The sequence below is a fragment of the Vulpes lagopus genome, chromosome 14 (genome assembly GCF_018345385.1).
Source record: "Vulpes lagopus strain Blue_001 chromosome 14, ASM1834538v1, whole genome shotgun sequence".
In the NCBI taxonomy this organism is placed as follows: Eukaryota; Metazoa; Chordata; class Mammalia; order Carnivora; family Canidae; genus Vulpes; species Vulpes lagopus.
Genome location: NC_054837.1, coordinates 11,757,323 through 11,781,420, shown reverse-complemented (window position 1 = coordinate 11,781,420; position 24,098 = coordinate 11,757,323). Strand labels below are relative to the sequence as shown.

Here is a 24,098-nt window from a genome sequence, read left to right as displayed (position 1 = left end):
CATACTCATATCAGAAAAATAAGTTTAGGGATCCCTGGGTGGCGCAGTGGTTTGGCGCCTGCCTTTGGCCCAGGGCGCGATCCTGGAGACCTGGGATCGGATCCCATGTCAGGCTCCCGGTGCATGGAGCCTGCTTCTTCCTCTGCCTGTGTCTCTGCCTCTCTCTCTCTCTCTCTCTGTGTGACTATCAAAAATAAATTTAAAAAATTAAAAAAAAAGAAAAATAAGTTTATACCAAAGACTAGTAAGAGATGAAGAGGGACACTATATCATACTTAAAGGATCTATCCAACAAGAGGACCTAACAATCATCAATATTAATGCCCTGAATGTGGGAGCTGCCAAGTATATCAATCAATTAATAACCAAAGTTAAAACATACTTAGATAATAATATACTTAAACTTGGTGACTTGAATGTAGCGCTTTCTACTATTGATAGATCTTCCAAGTACAACATCTCCAGAAAACAAGAGCTTTAAATGATACACTGGACCAGATGGATTTCACAGATATCTACAGAACTTTACATCCAAACTCAACTGAATACACATTCTTCTCAAGTGCACATGGAACTTTCTCCAGAATAAACCACTACTGGGTCACAAATCAGGTCTTAACTGATACCAAGAGATTGGGATCATCCCCTGCATATTTTCAGACTATAAAGACTTGAAATTAGAACTAAATCACAAGAAGAAGTTTAGAAGGATTTCAAGCACGTGGAGGTTAAGGACCATCCTGCTAAAAGATGAAAGGGTCAACCGGGAAATTAGAGAAGAATTAAAAAGATTCATGGAAACTAATGAGAATGAAGATACACCATTCAAAATCTTTGGGAAACAGCAAAAGCAGTCCTGAGGGGGAAATACATCGCAATACAAGCATCCATCCAAAAACTGGAAAGAACTCAACTACAAAAGCTTACTTGCACCTAAAGGATCTGGAGAAGAAACAGCAGATAGATCCTACACCCAGCAGAAGAAGAGAGTTAATAAAGATTCGAGCAGAACTCAATGAAATAGAGACCAGAAAAACTGTGGAACAGATCAACAGAACCAGGAGCTGGTTCTTTGAAAGAATTAATAAGATAGATAAACCATTAGCCAGCCTTATTAAAAAGAAGAGAGAAAAGACTCAGATTAATAAAATCATGAATGAGAAAGGGGAGATCACCACCAAAACCAAGGAAACACAAATGATCTTAAAAACTTATTATGAGTAGCTATACACCAATAAATTAGACAATCTAGAGGGAATGGATGCATTTCTGGAAAACCACAAACTACCAAAACTGAAATAGGAAGAAATAGAAAACCTGAGCAGGCCAATAATCAGGGAGGAAATTGAAGCAGTCATCAAAAACCTCCCAAGACACAAAAGTCCAGGGCCCGATGACTTCCCAGGAATTCTATCAAACGTTTAAAGAAGAAACCATAGCTATTCTACTAAAGCTGTTCGGAAAGATAAAAAGAGATGGAGTACTTCCAAACTCATTCTATGAGGCCAGCATCACCTTAATTCCAAAACCACACAAAGACCCCACCAAAAAGGAGATTTATAGACCAATATCCCTTATGAACACAGATGCAAAAATTCTCAATAAGGTACTACCAATCGGATCCAACAGTACATTAAAAAGGTTATTAACAAAAAACAGAAGGTTATTCAGCATGACCAAATGGGTTTTATCCCTGCGATGCAAGCCTGGTTCATTCCTTGTAAAGCAATCAATGTGATAGGACATATCAACAAGAGAAAAAACAAGAACCACATGATCCTTGCATGATAGATGCCGAGAAAGCATTTGACAAAATACAGCATCCATTCCTTTTTTTCAAATTTTTATTTATTTATGATAGTCACACACACACACACACACACACACACACAGAGGCAGAGACATAGAGGGAGAAGCAGGCTCCATGCACTGGGAGCCCGACATGGGATTTGATCCCGGGTCTCCAGGATCGTGCCCTGGGCTAAAGGCAGGGAATAAAGGGGAAAGGAGAAAGAATTCGTGGGAAATATCAGAGAGGGAGACAGAACATGAGAGACTCCTAACTCTGGGAAACGAACAAGGGATGGTGGAAAGGGAGGTGGGCGGGGGTTGGGAGTGACTGGGTGATGGGCACTGTGGGGGCACTTGATGGGATGAGCACTGGGTGTTATTCTATATGTTGGCAAATTGAACACCAATGAAAAATAAATAAAAAAAAATAAAGAAAGAAATAGTGAAAGGGAATAAAGGGGAAAGGAGAGAAAATGAGTGGGAAATAATCGTGAGGGTGACAAAACATGAGAGACACCTAACTGTGGGAAATGAACAAGGGGTAGTGGAAGAAGAGGTGGTTGGGGAGTTGGGGTGACTGGGTGATGGGCACTGAGGGGGGGCACTTGACGAGATGAGCACTTGGTGTTATGGTATATGTTGGCAAATCGAACTCCAGTAAAAAATATACAAAAAAGCCAGTTTTCTTGTTTTTCCTTTGGATGACCTGTCCATCAATGTAATTCGGGTGTTAATGTCCCCTCTTGTTGTATTACAATTGATTAGTTAGTTTCTTTATGTCTGTTAGTAACTATTTTAGGTGTTTGTGTGCTCCCATGTTGGGTGCCTAAATATTTATAATTGTTATATTTTTTTGGATTTTGCCCTTTATCATTATGTGGAATACTTTTTTGTTGTTTCTTTTTAAACTCTGTTTTAAATTTTATTTTGTTCAATATAAGTATTGCTACCCTGGCTTTCTCTTGACATCACATGCGTGGCAAATGTTTCTTCATCCCCTGACTTTTAATCTGCAAGTATCTTTAAGTCTGAAATCAGTCTCTTCCAAGCAGCATATAGATGGGTCTTAATATTATAGGGTGACAGTAACTCTGTCACCCTATAATACAGAGGATTCTGTTTGCTTGGCTCTTGTTATGTTTCTGGGCCTGTGCTTGACTGTCATATTGAGAATAAAAGGGTAACCACAAGCCAGGTGGTGACAAGGCTAATACTGAAGTTGCTAATTGCTGTTTGGTATGAGATCAGCAGAAGATACCATGATTAAGCTAAACAGGCAACAAACTCACCAGTGATTGTGTAAATAGCAGTGATAGCCAAGAGGATGAAGATCGCCAGGTAAAGATCCAATCCCAAGGCCAGTTTGATGAATATGGCTCCAGAAAATATATCTGACTAAAAAGGGAACAGACAGGATGGGAAAGAAACATGCTCTGCATCACTTAGCTCTTCACCAATGACTTTCCACTAATATTTGCTGTATATAAACATGGCATTTCTGCAATCCATTTATGAACTCCTTGGAAGCCAGAGCTTATCCTCAGAGGATTGATTATTGGACTGACCATACAGAGGAACAATGAGTAAGTGAACAGAAAGTAAGAAATGTCTACACTATAGCTTGCTTAGAATACTCTCTCATGATTGTATGCAGAAAAACAATGATAACAACTAGAGTAGTAAATATAAGAGCCACAGTAAAGCATGGTTTTTGTTAAGGAGGAGGATGCTTGAGCACATTTGAGGTAGTAGAAAATAAGAAGAAAATATGATAGAGGGGTAATTACGAAGGAAATTTCAGAAACATCGAGAAGAGATAGGATGAAGATAGGCACAGGTTGGGAGGTTGGCCTTTGACAAAAAGAAGACTCTTCATCTTCAGACTGGTGAAAAGGAGGAAAGAAAGAGGCAAATGTAGATCGTTTAAGTGGGAGATGAGTGGTTCACGCTTACATTTTTTAGATAAAGTGGGAGATGAGGCTTTCTGATAAGAGGCAGAGGTCTAGTGGCTAAAAAAAGTTGTGAATCATTTAGAATAGTTATTGAGAGGACCAGAGAAAAATCCTAATGTAACACAGATAAAAGGATTATTGGTTGAGGTTTAGAGGCCAGCAGAGTGTACTGCAGAGATCATGTGCACCCTGCACTCCCTGGATGTGTGTGCCTTCACAGCATCCTTCCCAGCTTTCTGGATCTTTTTTCAACACAAACTTGTGCTGGCCCCACTTGGATCTGCCCCTTCAACTCTGACCCTCTCAGGTTCCATATCAAAAACCCAAAACCAAGCCAAAGGCTAGACACATCACATAAGCATGTTGGCTAGAAGCACACAAGTAAAAATCCTTGGGTGCATGCACAGAGTAAGTGGGAAGCTAGTTTGGAGTTTTTCTTGGGGAGTTCAATGTAAGAAAAGATATACAAAGAAATTGAGGCTATGTGCAGAAGAGTGATTATAAGGATGGATCATGGGATGGATCATGGAATTGAAGAAAAAGGAAAGCATGAGCGGACTGAGGGATAGGATAAGATGTCAGGATTCAGAATTGGAGGAATTAAAGGTAGGTTTCTTTGTAGAACTTGAATTTGGAAGAGGTGCCCACATATGATTAACTTTCCCCCCCTAATATTTGAAATAAAACCTGACATATCAGTGGGTGGAAAGCCTATTATTAATTGTCTGAGCCTAGAACCTGACTCTGAGTTATGAACACAAACTGCTTTCTGCTGCTTTATCAGTGAGTTTTCAAGGAATTCAACTGCTGTGTAAATTGAGGCAAGATTAAATTTTTTACAAAATTGGATATTTGCAAAAAATTTATTTACCATTTCTGAAAAGCTATCTCCTAGTGATGCCACTTATTATATTTGAGTTGCCATAAAACATACCTGCATCTGTCTGCATTTATAGCTGTTACATTCATCCTGATTTACATAGCAAGGGGAGTTGTTTAACCACAGCATTAACCACTTGTACATTCATGCTGAATCATTTACATATTAAAACACACATTATCATATTATGAATTTCTTGATTTTCATTTCTCTTATATAGTGAAATTAAGCCATTAAATTAATAGTTTTGAAATTACATATAAGCCTCTATTACCAATGATTTTTTTTCACTGTGGTAAGATAAATAACATAAAACTTGCCATTTTAGTATGGATGATTCAATGGGATTAATTAAATTTACAATGATTATAAAGTATTTCTCATGAAAAAAGCATCTCATGATCCAGGGATTTCTTTTGCTATTAAAAGATATTATTAGGATAATTGTCATATCTGAATAAATCCTGTAGGTTACGTATTGTTTTGTATTGAGATTAAGTTCTGACTTAAATTTGCAGTTGGGCAGCCCCGGTGGCTTAGCCACCTTCAGCCCAGGGCGAGATCCTGGAGACCTGGGATCGAATCCCACGTCGGGCTCCCTGCATGGAGCCTGCTTCTCCCTCTGCCTGTGTCTCTGCCTCTCTCTCTCTCTCTCTCATGAATAAATAAATAAAATATTTAAAAAAATAAAATTTGCAGTTGGTTTTCTAAAAGAACATCAGTATGTTTAAAGCATACAGACTGAAATATTTAGAGGTTAAGTTGCATCATGTCTGCAATGTTTCTCAATATAATGTTGGTATAATTGGAAGTATTATTGGAGATTAGAAACCAGTGAGTAAGATGATCTCTTTCAAATTTGGGACAGGGGACACTGAAAGCTAACCCTTTGTTAACTCCTCTTAATGATCTGTTTAATGAAAAACTATAGCAGACTCTGTTATCAGAGTGTAGTAATATACAAAAGGTCGTGTGTAAGATTAATCACTATTAATATCACTTTAAAGATAACCTCGTAGGTAAGAATGAACTCCTGCCACTGTGTCTTTCCAGCCAACCACAGACCTTGCATAGTTATATCCATGCTCTTGGGCTTTCCTGCTCCCCCATCCAGCTCCATAAGAATCCATGCCCTCCTCCCATTGGGAATCTTCCACTTCTGGACACTGCATCCCTCAAGGTCCTGTGGTCACTGTTATTTTGCTCCAGCACCTTGTCATGTTCATGTTCTTTAGGACTACAAAATGTAGATGTCAGAGCCAGAGGAGAAGTGGGAGATCACTGAAATTCAGTCACTTGTAGAACATATAGGCTCCTCTGCTTCTTTGGGCCTTTCCTAAATTTCCCATCCTGAGGACTTATTTAAGCACTGTGCATCTTCCCCCCTCCCCATGAGAATGATGTCCAATTCTACTCTCCTGGGACCACCCCTTTTCATAAGTGTCTGTAGTATGTCTCTTCTACTTGTCCACACATCTATTTCAGCTCACATCTTAATATATTTTCATATATTGTCGTAAAGTGCTAGTGATTTCATGTGTATAGTTTTTATATCTTTAACCATATAGTGAACCCCTAGAGCACAGGAATCTTTATTATCTCTAGCACAGGTAGCAATATACAGTGGGTGATGGAAAATGCTCACACTGCATTAGGAAGCTCATGCCATCTAATCTGAGCAGCTGGTTTACTTAGAACAAGGACTCAACAGAAGAGCAAATATGAGGATCAGATTCTTCTCTCATGAACTTCCTAAACCATAAACTTGGAGGAAATTATTTCATTAGTCACCAAACATGAAGAGAAAATGTTACTCTCTTTGTTTTCTACATGTGTTGTTGAACCTTCAAATTCCTTTCTTTTCTCTTCAGTGATTATCTTCCAAGGAACTTTCCAAAAACTTTAGAATTCTTCTAACACTTATTTGTGCCATCTGTATTATAAGAGCAGTCTTAGATAAAATAGAATAAATTTAAGAAGTTAGTTTAATGATATAAAGAATTTTCCATTTGGTTCATGTGCCAGATAAGTTGAAAATGAAAATATAAACCCCCTAGATTGGTTCTGACAAAGAGAATAAGGAGGTTATTTTGCAGTAGAAAGCAGGGGACCAGAAAATCCTCCTCTTTTCTACTACTAAATAGGTGTTTTTTGAATGAAACATTTTGTTCCTCCTGTACCTCCATTTTTTCCCCATATCCTTAATGAATAGGTAGGTTTACGCTCTGGAACCTCTCATGACTTGTAATTATTTTACTCTATGAATGCAGGATTTCTAAAGCTCCTTTTCTTTTTTCATAAAAAATTGGTAGTAAGATCCTAGGTAGGTTAGGACATCCATATAGCCAGACACATAAAGGCCATCAATAGTTTATACACCAATTTCTCTGATTCTAGCATTCTAGTCCCACCAAAGTAATCTCAAGAATTGAAAATGCCAGAATCACTGAACTCACTGAGATTCTCAAAGCCACACAGATGAAGAGGGAGAGGACAGAGAGGTAGATCTGGAGTCTCTTCCCACCAAACCTCTTCCTCAGATATTCTGGCATTGTCATCACCTGCAGAAATAGACATCAGCAGGGATTCACCTTCAGAGCACAGCACATTCAGATTATTCAACACTTAGTAAGCACTTGTGCACCCGCACGTGTGTAACTGTGTGTGGTACCTTGGGAATACAGAGGTGAGAAAAGCACACTCCCTTGAGAGAGCAGGCTTTACTCCAAACATAGGCATTGGAATCAGATGATCTTAGAATCCAGATCAGGCATTTACTAGAAGTGTGACCTTTGGCAATTGACAATCTCTCTGACCCTCCATTTTCTCATCTGTAAAGTGGAAGTTTAATATGAAAGTACATGTAAAATACCCACAACAACACCAAATGTATGGCAGATTCTCAATAAGTAATTTTTATTGTTTTCACCAATATTGTTGCTGTCTAGTAAAAGTGATATTATTTATAATTAATGAACCACAATTAATGGTTACATGATAAATTGATAATTAAATAAACTGTTAATATATACTTGGGTATATACTTATGTGATTATCTTTACTGGGAAGAAGGGAATTATATTAAATCCCTACTTAGAGAAAAGTCTGAGATTATCATTACTGAAATATGAGATTAATTATGTGATGTGTAGGTAGTATAAAAGGTGCAGCTTTCCAGTTTCTTCATAGCAGATTAAGCTCATGATTTAATCTCCCCCAATGCAAAAGAATACATACTTATATAATATCAAAAGCAAAAAAAGGAGCTCTTGGTGGCTCAGAAATTGTGTGAAACTCCCTCAAGCGTTGCACACTACATTAAAAAATACATGCGTGAGTTCTCTGGCATTGGTCCATTGGTCCAGAACTCATGAAGGAGAGCATCCTTCAACAGAAATTGTTCAGGCCTGGTATTAGAAAGGACCCAAGATGAGCAAAGAAAGAATAAATGGTGGCCTACAGAGGTATGAGCCAGGAGGCTTGTCTGCTGAGCACCCTCATCCCAGGAATTTTTCCAGGATATAGCACATCATGGTCTGAGTACCAGCATCAGAAGAAAAAAATGTGGGAGCTAGGTTCAGAGAAGCACAGACGTGGTTGACAACACAAGGGTTGAAGGGGAGTTGGTGTAACTGTGGTATATCCTTCCCTTAATTTAAAAAATAAACTAAAAATCTCAGAATGGCAAAAATTAGAATGAAGAAAAATACCATGTGTTGGTGAGGATGTGGGAAAATGGGAACCTTCACAATAAGTGATCAAGAGGACAGCTGATTGCAGCCATTTTCAGGAGCGTGTGATAGCATTTAGTGGATTCAGGTAGTAAGTGTAAGCCCAGAAATCCTGGGGCAAGTGATAATAACATGGTTTCATGATTGAGCAGAAAGAATGATTAAATGAATGCCTGACTGATGCAAGAGAACACCTATAGATACTCACATCTGCCTTGATGTATATGGGGACAAAGACCCATCCTAGAACCAGCAATAGCAGTAGAGCCTGCAAAAAAAAAAACCCAGAAAAGAATATGTAGTTCAAGAGACTTGGCTTGTATCACTTCATTATCTCGAAGTCTGAAAATGAGTAAGTTTGCATGGATCTTGTCCCACTCAACCAATTATGAGTTCAAGACAGCTGTGGATTCCTTTCCTCTGTTCCATGATTCAGATACCACACTTTCCTGGGGCTTAAAGTGGTACAAAAGATGTGTGAAGTAAAATGGACAGAAGATGAGAGATCTGGGCCCAGCTGGACTCCCAGAAGATCATACATTCTTTGCTAAAAGGAATAATCCTCGAATGGGAGGAATTATATACTGAGTAACAAAGCAATGAGAAAACAACTTGATGATAGAAGGATATTCCACTGTCCTCCAAGTCTTGCCACATATAATAATGTTAATGGTATAATCTTGCATTAACATTACTATTTACAAAGAATCTTCACATATATCACTCATGCTGCCCTCACAACAACCAGGTAAGGCAGATATGATAAGCAGTTACTCCTGTTTTATGCAAGGGGAACCCGAGCCTCACAGAGATTAAGGAAGTCCAAGGTTACACGTTAAAAGAGCCACACTCTTGATAGCCTGATAACCACACCCAATGGGGCCATAAGGGCATGTTGTTCGTTTCTCTGGAAGCTGGCTCCATCCTGGAGTTTATGGTGCTATCAAAGCAAAACTCGGGCTATAGAGCATGTGTGGAGACTGGGTCCATTCTGGAGTCCCTGATACTGCTAAGGCAAAGCTAGGGGCAAAATCTTCAACAAAGGAGGGATATATACACGGACAGAGTTTGGATTTAAAGGAAAAAGCCTATGATGTTACTTACGTTCCATTCAAAGGCTGCAGTGGCAATTCCTGAGGCCGCTCCTGTCCCTGCCAGCCCCACAAAGTGGCCGCTGCCGATGTTACTGGCAAAGAGAGAGGCGCCCATCTGGAATCCAAAAAACCAGACTAGGATCAGAGTTAAAAGACCTATATCAGATTTCTTGAAAGCAGGTAAATGTTGAGATGTTTCCATCACACCTCCTTAGGGCAAGAGTCCTGTGGGCTGAATCTAGCCAGTCCCCAGTTTTTGTATGGTTGATAAGTAAAAAATGTTTTTTATATTTTTGAATGGCTAAAAAAACCCTAAGGAAGACTAATATTTTGTGAAATGTGAAATTATATGAAATTCAAGTTTCAATATTCACAAATAGTTTTATTGGAACACAGCCACTCTTGTTGGTTTTACATGTTCATGAGGGCTGTGTTACAACACCAGATCTCTTCCTTGCCGGGTTTTTATCTCTGACCACCTTGGCAAGAGCCCCATTGCACCAGAGGGTGCATCTTCTTTGAATCCATATGGTATCAACAGAGGGTTGGGTATACTGTGGGTGCTCAGTATATTCTTCCTTCATGGATCTGCTAATTATATAATATGAATGAAAGTGGAGACTGGGAAGTGACCTGGCCAGAGTGGATTTTTATTGGAGTGTCCCATCGACATTGCCTTCTTAAGATTGTTTTTATGAAACATTCAAGGCTCAACCAATCCCATAGCCATAAATGAGCTTCTATTCACTCTCTGGCCTAAAATGTCTGAATAGAAAAGGTGATTTTACTGAGGGCTGAAAAGATGGGAATGGAAGAATGGGCATTGCAGCAGTTCCACACCCCAATTCTATTTTGTCAGGACTAGTGCTTGCCCCTGATTACTCAAGAGATTTCTCTTCATCTTTGAGACTCAAGAACAGTAGACAATGTGATGGAAGAGGAGGTGGGTGGGAAGAAAGTCCTTATGACTGGAAGGATGAATAGGAACTTCTTAAGAAGGAAATATCTGATTGGACATTCCAATAAATATCAATTTCAAGCTTGGTTGGTCTGCTTTAACGACTCTGGCCAGGTCACTTCTTGCTCTCATAATGGGTGACACGCTCTCGTTTACTGGAATGACAGGGCAGAGCTTTGGGGTCAGGGATTCAGGAAGAGACACCAGCAAGTGGACAACCCATGCACATCAGAAACTATCAGCATTCCCAATGTTTTCTTTACTCACTCTTAAATATGTACACAGGAAATTGATCTCTGAGAAAGGACTCACTCACCGGCCACCAGGCTACATCTCGACCAGCCAAGAAGAAACCTCCAATGGTGCCCCGGTTGGTCTTCAGCATTGCCTAAGCAGAAAGGAGGACATGTGAGGGCCAAACCACTGCAGGTTCAACCAGGATGCTACAGATGCTCTGGCTGGAGTGTTGATAGTGGTCACTCTTTCAGCACGCCTAAAGAGAAATATTTTCCTAGAAACTGTGATATAGCATCAAATTTAAAAGGATCTCAAAATCATAGTTTTGTAGAAATGAAGGGATTTTGAGAAATCTTATTCCTCAACTTCTGTCCTAATTGTTCTGTTTATTTTCATTTATGAAAATAATGTGGGGTATCACTAAAGTTGTGCTTGGAAGTAAATTTACAGCTTTATGCTTAACACTAAAAATAAAGAATGAATGTAAATTAATTAAGCATCCAACTGACTCAGAAAGTGAGCAAAATAACAAAGGAAAATAAAAGAAATGAGATAATAAAAGTAACATCTTTATTCATTATGCCAGGAGTTGGAGATGCTGAACAGAATAAGTCTGAGGTATTTACCCCAAAGATACAGATGCCACTGCTGGAACACCTGCACCCCGATGTTTCTAGCAGCAATGTCCACAATAACCAAATTGTGGAAGGAGCCACGGTGTCCATCGAAAGATGAATGGATAAAGAAGATGTGGTTTATGTATACAATGGAATATTCCTCAGCCATTAGAAATGACAAATACCCACCATTTGCTTCAATGTGGATGGAACTGGAGGGTATTATGCTGAGTGAAATAAGTCAATCGGAGAAAGACAAACATTATATGGTCTCATTCATTTGGGGAATATAAAAATTAGTGAAAGGGAATAAAGAGGAAAGGAGAGAAAATGAGTGAAAATATCAGTGAGGGTGAGAATAAGTCTGAGGTGCTGCTTGCTGGCTCTGATCAAATGATGCTGTTGGTAGGAGAATAAATTAACTGAGCAAACATTACTCATATCACACACAAGACAATGATTCTGAGAGAAGGATTATGAAATCTAACAATTGTTAATGTTCTCTTAGCTTTATCACATTGTCACACCACACTCTTCCCTTCAGGTGCCCACCCCAAACACCCATTGGACTTCTACGTACCCACAGCCCAACAGCCATCACCACCATGAAATAGATGACAATGACAGAGATGTCAGCAGCATTGTGGATGCGGTCCGACATCTCAGAAGGACCAAGGGTCCCAGTTACGGTGCTGGGGCTTAATGTGCTAGCCATGGTTGCAGGTGGTGCTTTCTTATCCCAGGGATGGCCCTTTCCTTATATTAACTCTAGGTTAATAATCAGCCTTGAGCAGGTGGGGCATGATATCAGAGCCAGCTCCTGGATATGAGGACCTTTAAACCTGCTGTTGAGGGGGGCATTTGACGGGATGAGCACTGGGTGTTATACTATACATTGGCAAACAGAACTCCAATAAAAATATATAAGTAAGTAAGTAAGTAAGTAAGTAAAAAAATAAATAAATAAAATTAAATTAAAAAATAAAAAAACATAATCCTTGTTAAAGATTAGTTGACCATATATGCATGAGTTTATTTTTGAGTTCTCGATTCTGTTCCATTGGTTTATGTGTCTGTTTTTATGCCAGTATCATACTATTTTGATTTTCTAGCTTTGTAATTTAGTTTGAAATCAGGAGATGTGATTGCCTCCTGCTAAGTTCTTTCTTAACAATGCTTTGTCTATTTGAGGACTCTTCTGGCAGGATTATTTCTATGAAAAAATATCATTGAAATTTTTATAGAGATTGCATTGATTCTATAGATGGCTTTGGAAAGTATGGACTTTTAACAACAGTAATTCTTCCAATCCATGAATATGGGATATCTTCCCATTTATTTCTGTCTTTAGATTCTCACATCACGGTTCTATGGTTTTCAGTACACAGATCTTTCTGTGTTAAGTGTATGTCTAAGTATTTTTTTGATGCTATTCTAAATGGGATTATTTTCTTTATTTCCCTTTTCAGATAGTTTATTGTTAGTGTATAGAAATGCAACTGATTTTTTTAATAAATTAATTTTTATTGGTGTTCAATTTACCAACATACAGAAAAACACCCAGTGCTCATCCCGTCAAGTGTCCCCCTCAGTGCCCATCACCCATTCCTCCCCACCCCCTGCCCTCCTCCCCTTCCACCACCCCTAGTTCTTTTTCCAGAGTTAGGAGTCTTTATGTTCTGTCTCCCTTCCTGATATTTCCCACACATTTCTTCTCCCTTCCCTTATATTCCCTTTCACTATTATTTATATTCCCCAAATGAGTGGGAACATACACTGTTTGTCCTTCTCCGATTGACTTACTTCACTCAGCATAATACCCTCCAGTTCCATCCATGTTGAAGTAAATGGTGGATATTTGTCGTTTCTAATGGCTGAGTAATATTCCATTGTATACATAAACCACATCTTCTTTATCCATTCATCTTTCGATGGACACCGAGGCTCCTTTCACAGTTTGGCTATTGTGGACATTGCTGCTAGAAACATCATGGTGCAGGTGTCCTGGCGTTTCTTTGCACTTGAGTCTTTGGGGTAAATCCCCAACAGTGCAACTGCTGGGTCGTAGGGCAGGTCTATTTTTAACTCTTTGAGGAACCTCCACACAGTTTTCCAGAGTGGCTGCACCAGTTCACATTCCCACCAACAGTGTAAGAGGGTTCTCTTTTCTCCGCATCCTCTCCAACATTTGTGGTTTCCTGCCTTGTTAATTTTCCCCATTCTCACTGGTGTGAGGTGGTATCTCATTGTGGTTTTGATTTGTATTTCCCTGATGGCAAGTGATGCAGAGCATTTTCTCATGTGCATGTTGGCCATGTCCATGTCTTCCTCTGTGAGATTTCTCTTCATGTCTTTTGCCCATTTCATGATTGGATTGTTTGTTTCTTTGGTGTTGAGTTTAAGAAGTTCTTTATAGATTTTGAAAACTAGCCCTTTATCTGATATGTCATTTGCAAATATCTTCTCCCATTCTGCAGGTTGTCTTTGAGTTTTGTTGACTGTATCCTTTGCTGTGCAAAAGCTTCTTATCTTGATGAAGTCCCAATAGTTCATTTTTGCTTTTGTTTCTTTTGCCTTTGTGGATGTATCTTGCAAGAAGTTACTGTGGCCAAGTTCAAAAAGGGTGTTGCCTGTGTTCTCCTCTATGATTTTGATGGAATCTGGTCTCACATTTAGATCTTTCATCCATTTTGAGTTTATCTTTGTGTATGGTGAAAGAGAGTGGTCCAGTTTCATTCTTCTGCATGTGGATGTCCAATTTTCCCAACACCATTTATTGAAGAGACTGTCTTTCTCCCAATAGTCTTTCCTGCTTTATCAAATATTAGTTGACCATACATTTCAGGGTCCACTTCTGGGTTCTCTATTCTGTTCCATTGATCTATGTGTCTGTTTTTGTGCCAGTACCACACTGTGTTGATGACCACAGCTTTGTAGGACAACCTGAAATCTGGCATTGTGATGCCCCCAGCTATGGTTTTCTTTTTTAAAATTCCCCTGGTTATCCGGGGTGTTTTCTGATTCCACACAAATCTTAAAATAATTTGTTCTAACTCTCTGAAGAAAGTCCATGGTATTTTGGTAGGGATTGCATTAAACGTGTAAATTGCCCTGGGTAACATTGACATTTTCACAATATTAATTCTGCCAATCCATGAGCATGGAATATTTTTCCATCTCTTTGTGTCTTCCTCAATTTCTTTCAGAAGTGTTCTATAGTTTTTAGGGTATAGATCCTTTACCTCTTTGGTTAGGTTTATTCCTAGGTATCTTATGCTTTTGGGTGCAATTGCTTTTGGGTGCAATTGTAAATGGGATTGACTCCTGCAACTGATTTTTGTATATTTATTTTGTGTCCTGAAAGTTTACTGAAGCTTATTAGTTCTAATAGTTTTTTTTTTTTGGTTGTGTCATTAGGATTTTCCATATGCAAGATTATATCATAAGCAAACAATAGCAACTTTACTTCTTTCTTACCAGTTTGGAGGCTTTTCATTTATTTTCATTGCCTAATTGCTCTGGCTAGAGCCTCCTATTTGAATAGGAATAGCAAGAGTCACACCATTGCCTTGCTCCTCATTTTAGAAGAAACTCCTTTAGGTTTTCTTTTTTTATTTTTTTTAAAGATTGTATTTATTAATGACACACACACACACACACACACACACACACACACAGAGAGAGAGAGAGAGAGAGAGGCAGAGGCGACTGGCAGAGGGAGAAAGAAGCAGGCTCCATGCAGGGAGCCCAAGGTGGGATTCGATGTGGGACTCGATTCTGGGACTCCAGGATCATGCCCCAGGCCAAAGGCAGGCGTTAAACTGCTGAGCCACCCAGGGATCCCCTCTTTTAGGTTTTCACTATGAAGCATGAAGTTAGCTGTAGTTTTGTCAAATATGGCCTTTTTTTTAAAGATATGTAATTCTTAAAAATTTTTATTTATTTATGATAGTCACACACACACACACACAGAGAGAGAGAGAGAGAGAGAGAGAGAGAGAGAGAGCCAGAGACGACAGGCAGAGGGAGAAAGAAGCAGTCTCCATGCAGGGAGCCCAAGGTGGGATTCTATGTGGGACTCGATTCCGGGACTCCAGGATCATGCCCCAGGCCAAAGGCAGGTGCTAAACCACTGTGCCACCCAGGGATCCCAAATATGGCCTTTATTGTGTTTGGCCTATACCTGTTTTGCTGAGATTTTTTTTTATCATGAAAGAATGTTGAATTTTGTAAAATACTTTTTATGCATCTGTTTCAGGATCTATAGATGAGACCATGGTCAATGAGTCAGCCACCTGGTCCTGGGCTTGCTCCCTCAAAAATGCACTTCTTTGGTCTGGGACTCTATAGAATTTCACAATCCCCTACTTGGATTCGATATCTCCCAAAGACACTTTTGTCCTTGGATGGTTACCAGATTATTATTTATAAGGGAGCATACTATCCAGGAACCTCCAATTCCACTATTTTGCTGATGTCACCTTGTGAACCCTTCTACCATTTTGAAAATCTGTAAGCATTTGCTTGATTGCTGTTAACCTTTGATTACTTCCCAGAGGTCCTACAAAGTTATTTCACACAGCTTCTTTTTTTCTTTTCTGATGTTTCTGTGGGAGAATGAAAGCTTGAAGTACCTTAGTCCACCATTTTGCTGACTACAGTGGAATTCCTTGGAGTGAGGCACCTCATTAGATTAGTCTTTAATAAAAGACTTTTTAAAAAAGATTTTATTTATTTATTCATGAGAGACACAGAGAGAAAGGCAGAGACACAGGTAGAGGGAGAAGCACGCTCCCTGCAGGGAGCCTGATGTGGGACTTGATCCCTGAACCTGGGATCATGTCCTGAACCCGAGGCAGATGCTCAATGGCTGAGCCATCCAGATATCTGGAAAAGTTGGTTTTAAAGCTGTTTTTGCATATGCATGGGTCTGGGTTAGTCTCTGGGGATGGTTCCATCCAACTCCTAGGTCCTTATCTCCCTGCTATAGCCACAGTGGCCTTCTGTCTGTCACCTGTCCTACCACTGGCATATATATATTAGAGGTTCCTTAAACACTTAGTGAATGAATGAATGCTAATAACCCTATGAGGTGGGCTGTTTTCAGACCTTTCCCAGAGGAAGAGAAAATAGAGTCCCTGCAGGCTTGATTTGTCCTTGAGTTTTACTTTCATATTTCCACTGACTACTACCATGTTCCATAAATCAGCAAATACAAGACCAGACTTGGGCACCTGGGTGGCTCAGTGGTTGAGCGTCTGCCTTTGGCTCAGGTCATGATCCCGGGGTCCTGGGATCGAGTTCACATCAGGTTTCCCACAGGAAGCCTACTTCTCCCTCTGCCTATGTCTCTCTCTTTATGTATCTCTGATGAATCAATAGATAAAAAATCTTAAAAAAACAAAACAAAACCAGACTCATCACTGACTTTTACTCCTTCCCAAATGTTTCCCATAACAGTCATGATCTCCCAACCTCAGTACTATTGACACTTTTGGGTTGGATAATTTTTAATCATGGGGTTGCCCTGCGTATTGTAGGATGTTAACAGCACTCCTGGCTGCCACCCTTTGGATGCCATAAGCAACCCATCCCTCGACCCCCAAGCATGACAACCAAAAAATGTTTCCAGTCGTTGTTAACAGTACACTGGGTAACAAAATAACTCCTGGTTTAGAACCATTGGGTGAACACAGTCACCCAAACCTAATTAACTTTTTTCTTAGCTACCAGATCCACCTGCTCACCAGCCAGGTAGATTCTACTCCTAATCACATTTCAGACTCATCTCTTTTTGATTTCTATGCCAGGGACACTATCACACAGCCATATTCTCTTCTTTCTGTATTTCTTTAGTTTGTTATATTTTTTAAGGTTTCAAATATGGAAACCTGAGCATGTCACTGCCAAGTTTAAAATTTTCAATATCTTTCAAGTGAATGAAGCCTTAAGTCCCAAAGATGGCATTTAAAGCACTTTTGTGCCACCTCTTGCCCCTATCACAAATGTATCTTGTTCTTTTATCTGCTTAGCCTTTCCCCACCTCATCACCTTGACCAGTTGCATGCACAGCAGACTCCTGCCACCTCCTGGATGTCCCTGATTTTGAACGCCACAAAGGTTTTATGCCTTCTTTTTCTGTTTCTTATGATGTTCTTTCTGCTCTCCCTTTAGAACTAGAACAAGCTGGGACTCCTGGGTGGCTCAGATGCTGAGCATCTGCCTTCAGCTCAGGGCATGATCCCAGGATCTGGGATCGAGTCCTGCATCGGGTTCCCTGCAAGAAACCTGCTTCTCCCTCTACCTCTGTCTCTGCCTCTCTCTCTCTCTCTCTCTCTGTCTGTCATGAATAAATAAATCTTAAAAAACCCAACAAGAACTAGAACAAGTTATACCTCTTTTGGGAGACCCAAATATAAAGAGTTATACAGTAAGTGGCTGTTAATTGTTCTAATATTAGACCCTACAATAGTGCCTGGTACACTGGAGTCATGTAAAATATGTGCCCAGTTTAAACAAGGAAAGCCCCATGACTATGAAGTCTTTGAGGAGAATGGTTTTGATTTGAACTATCAGAGGGTACTGGGACACTAATCATGGATAGTCTGCTCCTAGTTGCTCCCAGCTGGATGAACCCCAAGCCTGAGGGTGAGACTCGTCACTATTGGTGACTTCCCAACTGTGTTCTCCTGAGGAAGGGCATCAGTGGAGTCATAGGTGATAACCTATGAATTATTCAGTAGAAGCCTGAATAATCAGAAGCCTGGTAAGCCTACTAGGTTTTTCCTAAGCTATTGGTTCTAAAACAAGCAGCTTGGTTCTATGATAAATAATTTTCTTTTTTTTAATCCCCAAATGCATCATTTTAATGATGATTGATGATTTTAATGACATAGTATGGTATAATATTAGATTTCAAGCTTATTCTCTTATTCCAGATCAAGAAGCATGGCTTCTCTGACCATCACTGGGCTAGAGCTCTAGCTCAGTGATGAGGCTGATTATTACTACTCAGTATGGGACAGCAGCCTCAGAACGTACACAGTGATTCAGGCCAGTGGGGAAGTGAGGCACAAATATCGAGCTCCGTTCACCTCACACACTGCGTGTGAGTTCCCACTCACAGAGTGTCATTTGAACTGGACCCATGAGAAGACAAGGCTGAGTTCCAAGTGATAGCAGAGCTATTATTCAGGAGTATTAAAAATAATATGAGTTAAAATGACTGGACCTACACATTTGGTAAACGTACATAGGAAACATCATTGTGAATGTATTTATGGCAATTCAAATATGTGTACATTCACATACATTTAAAATTGGTAAAAAAGGAATACAAGATTTAAACTAGGAATATTTTTGTAATAAATTTATTTTTTATTGGTGTTCAATTTGCCAACATACAGTATAACACCCAGTGCTCATCCCGTCAAGTGCCCCCCTCAGTGCCCGTCACCCATTCACCCCCACCCCCCGCCCTCCTCCCCTTCCACCACCCCTAGTTCATTTCCCAGAGTTAGGAGTCTTTATGTTCTATCTCCCTTTCTGATATTTACCACACACTTCTTCTCCCTTCCCTTATATTCCCTTTCACTATTATTTATATTCCTAAACTAGGAATATTTTTTCCAGATTCTTTTTCTATTTCACTCGGAGTGGCTGGATTCACATGTTCAGATAGTTCGACTCTGCAACTGCGAGTGGTCTTTCAACAGGATCGTTCAATAACCAGCTTCTCTCCTTTTTCTGACTTTTGTATATGTCCTGACCTTTGACTCTAGAGACTTTTTTTCTTTTCTTCCAGGGCGATCACTTGACTCACTCTAAAGATCCCAACTTATACATCAGAGTTTTTGAGTCTTTTTGAGACTTTTTTGGCTTAACTTTCCTCTATCTATCAATATGCATGCAATGAAATTTCCCCATATTTATGTTCCTATTGCACTCTTTAACTGCCTTCACATACTATATGCAGTGTGTTGGGAAGGAGCAGGCAAAGTTGGGCTGAAGGAGCATTGAAGATGGTGAGGCCCCACAGGAAAATAAAAACTAGGAATTGGAGTTCAAAATCCATGATCCTCAAGGGCAAGAATAGTGCTCCTTCTCCATCCAAAAAGAAGGAAAACAACCATCCCTAAAGAAGTCATTGCCCATGTGGCCAAGGAGAGGCCCAGAGCTAAGGCTGCTTCCCCGCCTAGGGGTAGTGGGTCTAAGACGGTGCCTGAACCTCTGGCCAGGAAGACATAGGCCCCTAAAGGCTGAGAGGGCCTGGCATGCCTACCACGGCCTCAGCATCCAAATTGGCCAGGAAGAAGGCAGGAGCTGAAATCTAGAGCTGGGTGGAGAAAGACTGAGATTCTGCCTGAATTTTTATTCCTCAACAAACCACCAACATATTTATTTCATTGTAACTTATTTATCAATAAAGGCTTTTCCCCCATCATACACACAAAAATGCTATCACTTGGCTATAGATCTTGCAACAACGTAGGGACTCTGGAGCTGTAGGAATACAGTTTACAGAGACTGACATTTTGAAAAAAAATGATAGTATTCCATCAAGATAAAAATCTAGGTGTTAGAACATCACGGTTCCAATTGTGGACCTACAGTACCTCCCTCTCACAATATTGTCTTGAGTGGTGACATCAGGAAAAATTTATAGTGCAAAGACATTGTCCCATGTGCTCTGTGTTACTTTAGTGACTGGAGGATGTGAGTACTATGGCCAGCAGAGGGTGCTGCATGATGTTCTGAAGTGCAAGACAGCTGGTAAACCACTCAGCTGGCTCTAGGGAATTTGGGCAAACTGTGTACTCACTCATGAGTGACTTTCCTCCACCTGTGATGCCCATTCCCCCATCACCCTATGAGCTTCTGGGTCTGGCTGTCCTATTGATTCAGCTTTAGGTCATCTCCTTTTCTTCTGTAGAGCTGTGTTTTTCTGTGGGATATTTTCACGATATCATTCTCCATTATTTTCCCCTAAGGAAATTGGTCTGTTTAAATGTTTTATCTTTAGGGGGACTTTGTATTTTCCAAAAAGTATATATTTCTTCCATTGTTTTTATTTTTATAAATTTTAATTTTTAAAAAATATTTTAAAAATATTTTATTTATTTATTCATGATACAAACAGAGAAGGAGGCAGAGACACAGAGGGAAAAGCAGGCTCCATGCAGTAAGCCTGACCTGTGACTCGATCCCTGGTCTCCAGGATCACGCTCTGGGCTGAAGGTGGCGCTAAACTACTGAGCCACCCGGGCTGCCCTCTTCTATTGTTTTTATTTATATTTTATTCTTATTTTTTATTTTTCCACATTTTATTTATTATTATTATTTTTAATAATAAATTTATTTTTATTGGTGTTCAGTTTGCCAACATACAGAATAACACCCAGGGCTCATCCCGTCAAGTGCCCCCCTCAGTGCCTGCCACCAACCCCACCCCCTAGCCCTCCTCCCCTTCCACCACCACTGGTTCGTTTCCCAGAGTTAGGAGCCTTCATGTTCTGTATCCCTTCTGATATTTCCTACCCATTTCTTCTACCTTCCCTTCTAAACTCTTTCACTATTATTTATATTCCCCAAATGAATGAGAACATATAATGTTTGTCCTTCTCCGATTGACTTATTTCACTCAGCATAATACCCTCTAGTTCAATCCATGTGGAAGCAAATGGTGGGTATTTGTCGTTTCTTTTATTTTTTTTTTTTACTTTTTTTTAATGAATTAATTTTTATTGGTGTTCAATTTATCAACATACAGAAAAACCCCCAGTGCTCATCCTGTCAAGTGTCCCCCTCAGTGCCCGTCACCCATTCCCCCACCCCCCGCCCTCCTCCCCTTCCACCAACCCTAGTTCTTTTCCAGAGTTAGGAGTCTTTATGTTCTCTCTCCCTTCCTGATATTTCCTACCCATTTCTTCTCGCTTCCCTTCTATTCCCTTTCACTATTATATATATTCCCCAAAAGAATGAGAACATATAATGTTTGTCCTTCTCCGACTGACTTACTTCACTCAGCATAATACCCTCCAGTTCCATCCACGTCGAAGCAAATGGTGGGTATTTGTCGTTTCTAATGGCTGAGTAATATTCCATTGTATACATAAACCACATCTTCTTTATCCATTCATCTTTCGATGGACACCGAGGCTCCTTCCACAGTTTGGCTATTGTGGACATTGCTGCTAGAAACATCGGGGTGCAGGTGTCCCGGCGTTTCATTGCATCTGAGTATTTGGGGTAAATCCCCAACAGTGCAACTGCTGGGTCGTAGGGCAGGTCTATTTTTAACTCTTTGAGGAACCTCCACAAGGTTTTCCAGAGTGGCTGCACCAGTTCACATTCACACCAAGAGTGTAAGAGGGTCCCCCTTTCTCCACATTCTCTCCAACATATGTGGTTTCCTGGCTTGTTAATTTTCCCCATTCTCACTGGTGTGAGGTGGTATCTCATTGTGGTTTTGATTTGTATTTCCCTGATGGCAAGTGATGCAGAGCATTTTCTCATGTGCATGTTGGCCATGTCCATGTCTTCCTCTGTGAGATTTCTCTTCATGTCTTTTGCCCATTTCATGATTGGATTGTTTGTTTCTTTGGTGTTGAGTTTAAGAAGTTCTTTATAGATCTTGGATACTAGGCATTAATGTGATAGGGCATTTGCAAATATCTTCTCCCATTCTGTAGGTTGTCTTTTAGTTTTGTTGACTGCATCCTTTGCTGTGCAAAAGCTTCTTATCTTGATGAAGTCTCAATAGTTCATTTTTGCTTTTGTTTCTTTTGCTTTCGTGGATATATCTTGCAAGAAGTTACTGTGGCTGAGTTAGGACTTCCAGTACTATGTTGACTAGCAGTGGTGAGAGTGGAAATCCCTATCTTGTTCCTCATCTTATGGGAAAGGCTCCCAGTGCTTCCCCATTGAGAATGATATTTGCTGTGGGCTTTTCATAGATGGCTTTTAAGATGTTGAGGAATGTTCCCTCTATCCCTACCCTTGAAGAGTTTTGATCAGGAATGGATGCTGTATTTTGTCAAATGCTTTCTCTGCATCTAATGAGAGGATCATATGGTTCTTGGTTTTTCTCTTGCTGATATGATGAATCACACTGACTTTTTTACGAGTGTTGAACCAGCCTTGTGTCCCCAGAATAAATCCTACTTGGTCATGGTGAATAATTTTCTTAATGTACTGTTGGATCCTATTGGCTGGTATCTTGTGGAGAATTTTTGCATCCATATTCATCAGGGATATTGGTCTGTAATTCTCGTTTTTGGTGGGGTCTTTGTCTGGTTTTGGCATTAAGGTGATGCTGGCATCACAGAATGACTTTGGAAGTACTCCATCTCTTTCTATCTTTCCAAAAAGCTTTAGTAGAATAGGTATGGTTTCTTCTTTATTTTTTTTAATTTTTGTTTCTTCTTTAAACGTTTGATAGAATTCCCATGGTAAGCCATCTGGCCCTGGACTTTTGTGTCTTGGAAGGTTTTTGAAGACTGCTTCAATTTCCTCCCTGGTTATTGGCCTGTTCAGGTTTTCTATTTCTTCCTGTTCCAGTTTTGGTAGTTTGTGGCTTTCCAGGAATGCATCTATTTCTTCTAGGTAATCTAGAATATGTTTTTTTTTTTATGATAGTCACAGAGAGAGAGAGAGAGGCAGAGACATAGGCAGAGGGAGAAGCAGGCTCCATGCACCGGGAGCCCGATGTGGGATTCGATCCTGGGTCTCCAGGATCGCGCCCTGGGCCAAAGGCAGGCGCCGAACCGCTGCGCCACCCAGAGATCCCCTAGAATATGTTTTAAATATCGTTTGTATTTCCTTGGTGTTGGTAGTGATCTCTCCTTTCTCATTCATGATTTAATTAATTTGAGTCTTCTCTCTCTTCTTTTTTAATAATGCTGGCGAATGGTTTATCTATCTTATTAATTCTTTCAAAGAACCAACTCCTGGTTTTGTTGATCTGTTCCACAGTTCTTCTGGTCTCGATTTCGTTGAGTTCTGCTCGAATCTTTATTAACTCTCTTCTTCTCATTGGGTGTAGGATCTATTTGCTGTTTTTTTTCTCCAGCTCCTTTAAGTGTAAGGTTAGCTTTTTATTTGAGTTCTTTCCAGTTTTTGAATGCATGCTTGTATTGCAATGTATTTCCCCCTCAGGACTGCTTTTGCTGCATCCCAAAGATTTTGAATGGGTTGTGTCTTCATTCTCATTAGTTTCCATGAATCTTTTTAATTATTCCTTAATTTCCTGGTTGACCCTTTCATCTTTTAGCAGGATGGTCCTTAACCTCCATGTGTTTGAGTTCCTTCCAAACTTCTTGTTGTGATTTAGTTCTAATTTCAAGGCATTATGGTCTGAGAATATGCAGGGGATGATCCCAATCTTTTGGTATCTGTTTAGACCTGATTTGTGACCCAGTATGTGGTCTATTCTGGAGAAAGTTCCATGTGCACTTGAGAAGAATGTGTATTCAGTTGAGTTTGGATGTAAAGTTCTGTAGATATCTGTGAAATCCATCTGGTCCAGTGTATCATTTAAAGCTCTCGTTCTTTGGAGATGTTGTGTTTAGAAGACCTACCGAGTGTAGAAAGCTCTAGTTTGAAGTCAACACGTATAAGTGTATTATATCTAAGTATATCTTAACTTCTGTTATTAATTGATTGATATATTTGGCCGCTCCCACATTCGGGGGATAAGTCCCACATTCAGGGCATTAAGTCCTCTTGTTGGATAGATCCTTTAAGTATAATATAGTGTCCCTCTTCATCTCTCACTACAGTCTTTGGGTAAATTTTAGTTTATCTGATGTAAGGATGGCTACCCCTGCTTTCTTTTGAG

The 24,098-nt window shown here is 39.9% G+C and overlaps 1 protein-coding gene across 2 annotated transcripts in view; it reads right to left on the bottom strand.

The window, feature by feature from the left end:
* The window catches only part of LOC121475226 (solute carrier family 5 member 4), a 46,667-nt gene extending 34,692 nt beyond the window's left edge, over positions 1-11,975 (bottom strand). The window contains exons 1-6 of one of the 2 annotated variants that reach the window (XM_041728341.1): positions 11,841-11,975; positions 10,723-10,794; positions 9,459-9,563; positions 8,563-8,622; positions 7,080-7,184; positions 3,081-3,186 (exon numbers count right to left, since the gene is read on the bottom strand). In XM_041728341.1, the coding sequence (XP_041584275.1) occupies positions 3,081-3,186; positions 7,080-7,184; positions 8,563-8,622; positions 9,459-9,563; positions 10,723-10,794; positions 11,841-11,975 (583 nt within the window). The remainder of the gene's footprint in view (positions 1-3,080; positions 3,187-7,079; positions 7,185-8,562; positions 8,623-9,458; positions 9,564-10,722; positions 10,795-11,840) is intronic. The other variant, XM_041728342.1, reaches the window with a different exon arrangement.
* Positions 11,976-24,098: the final 12,123 nt, after the last annotated feature.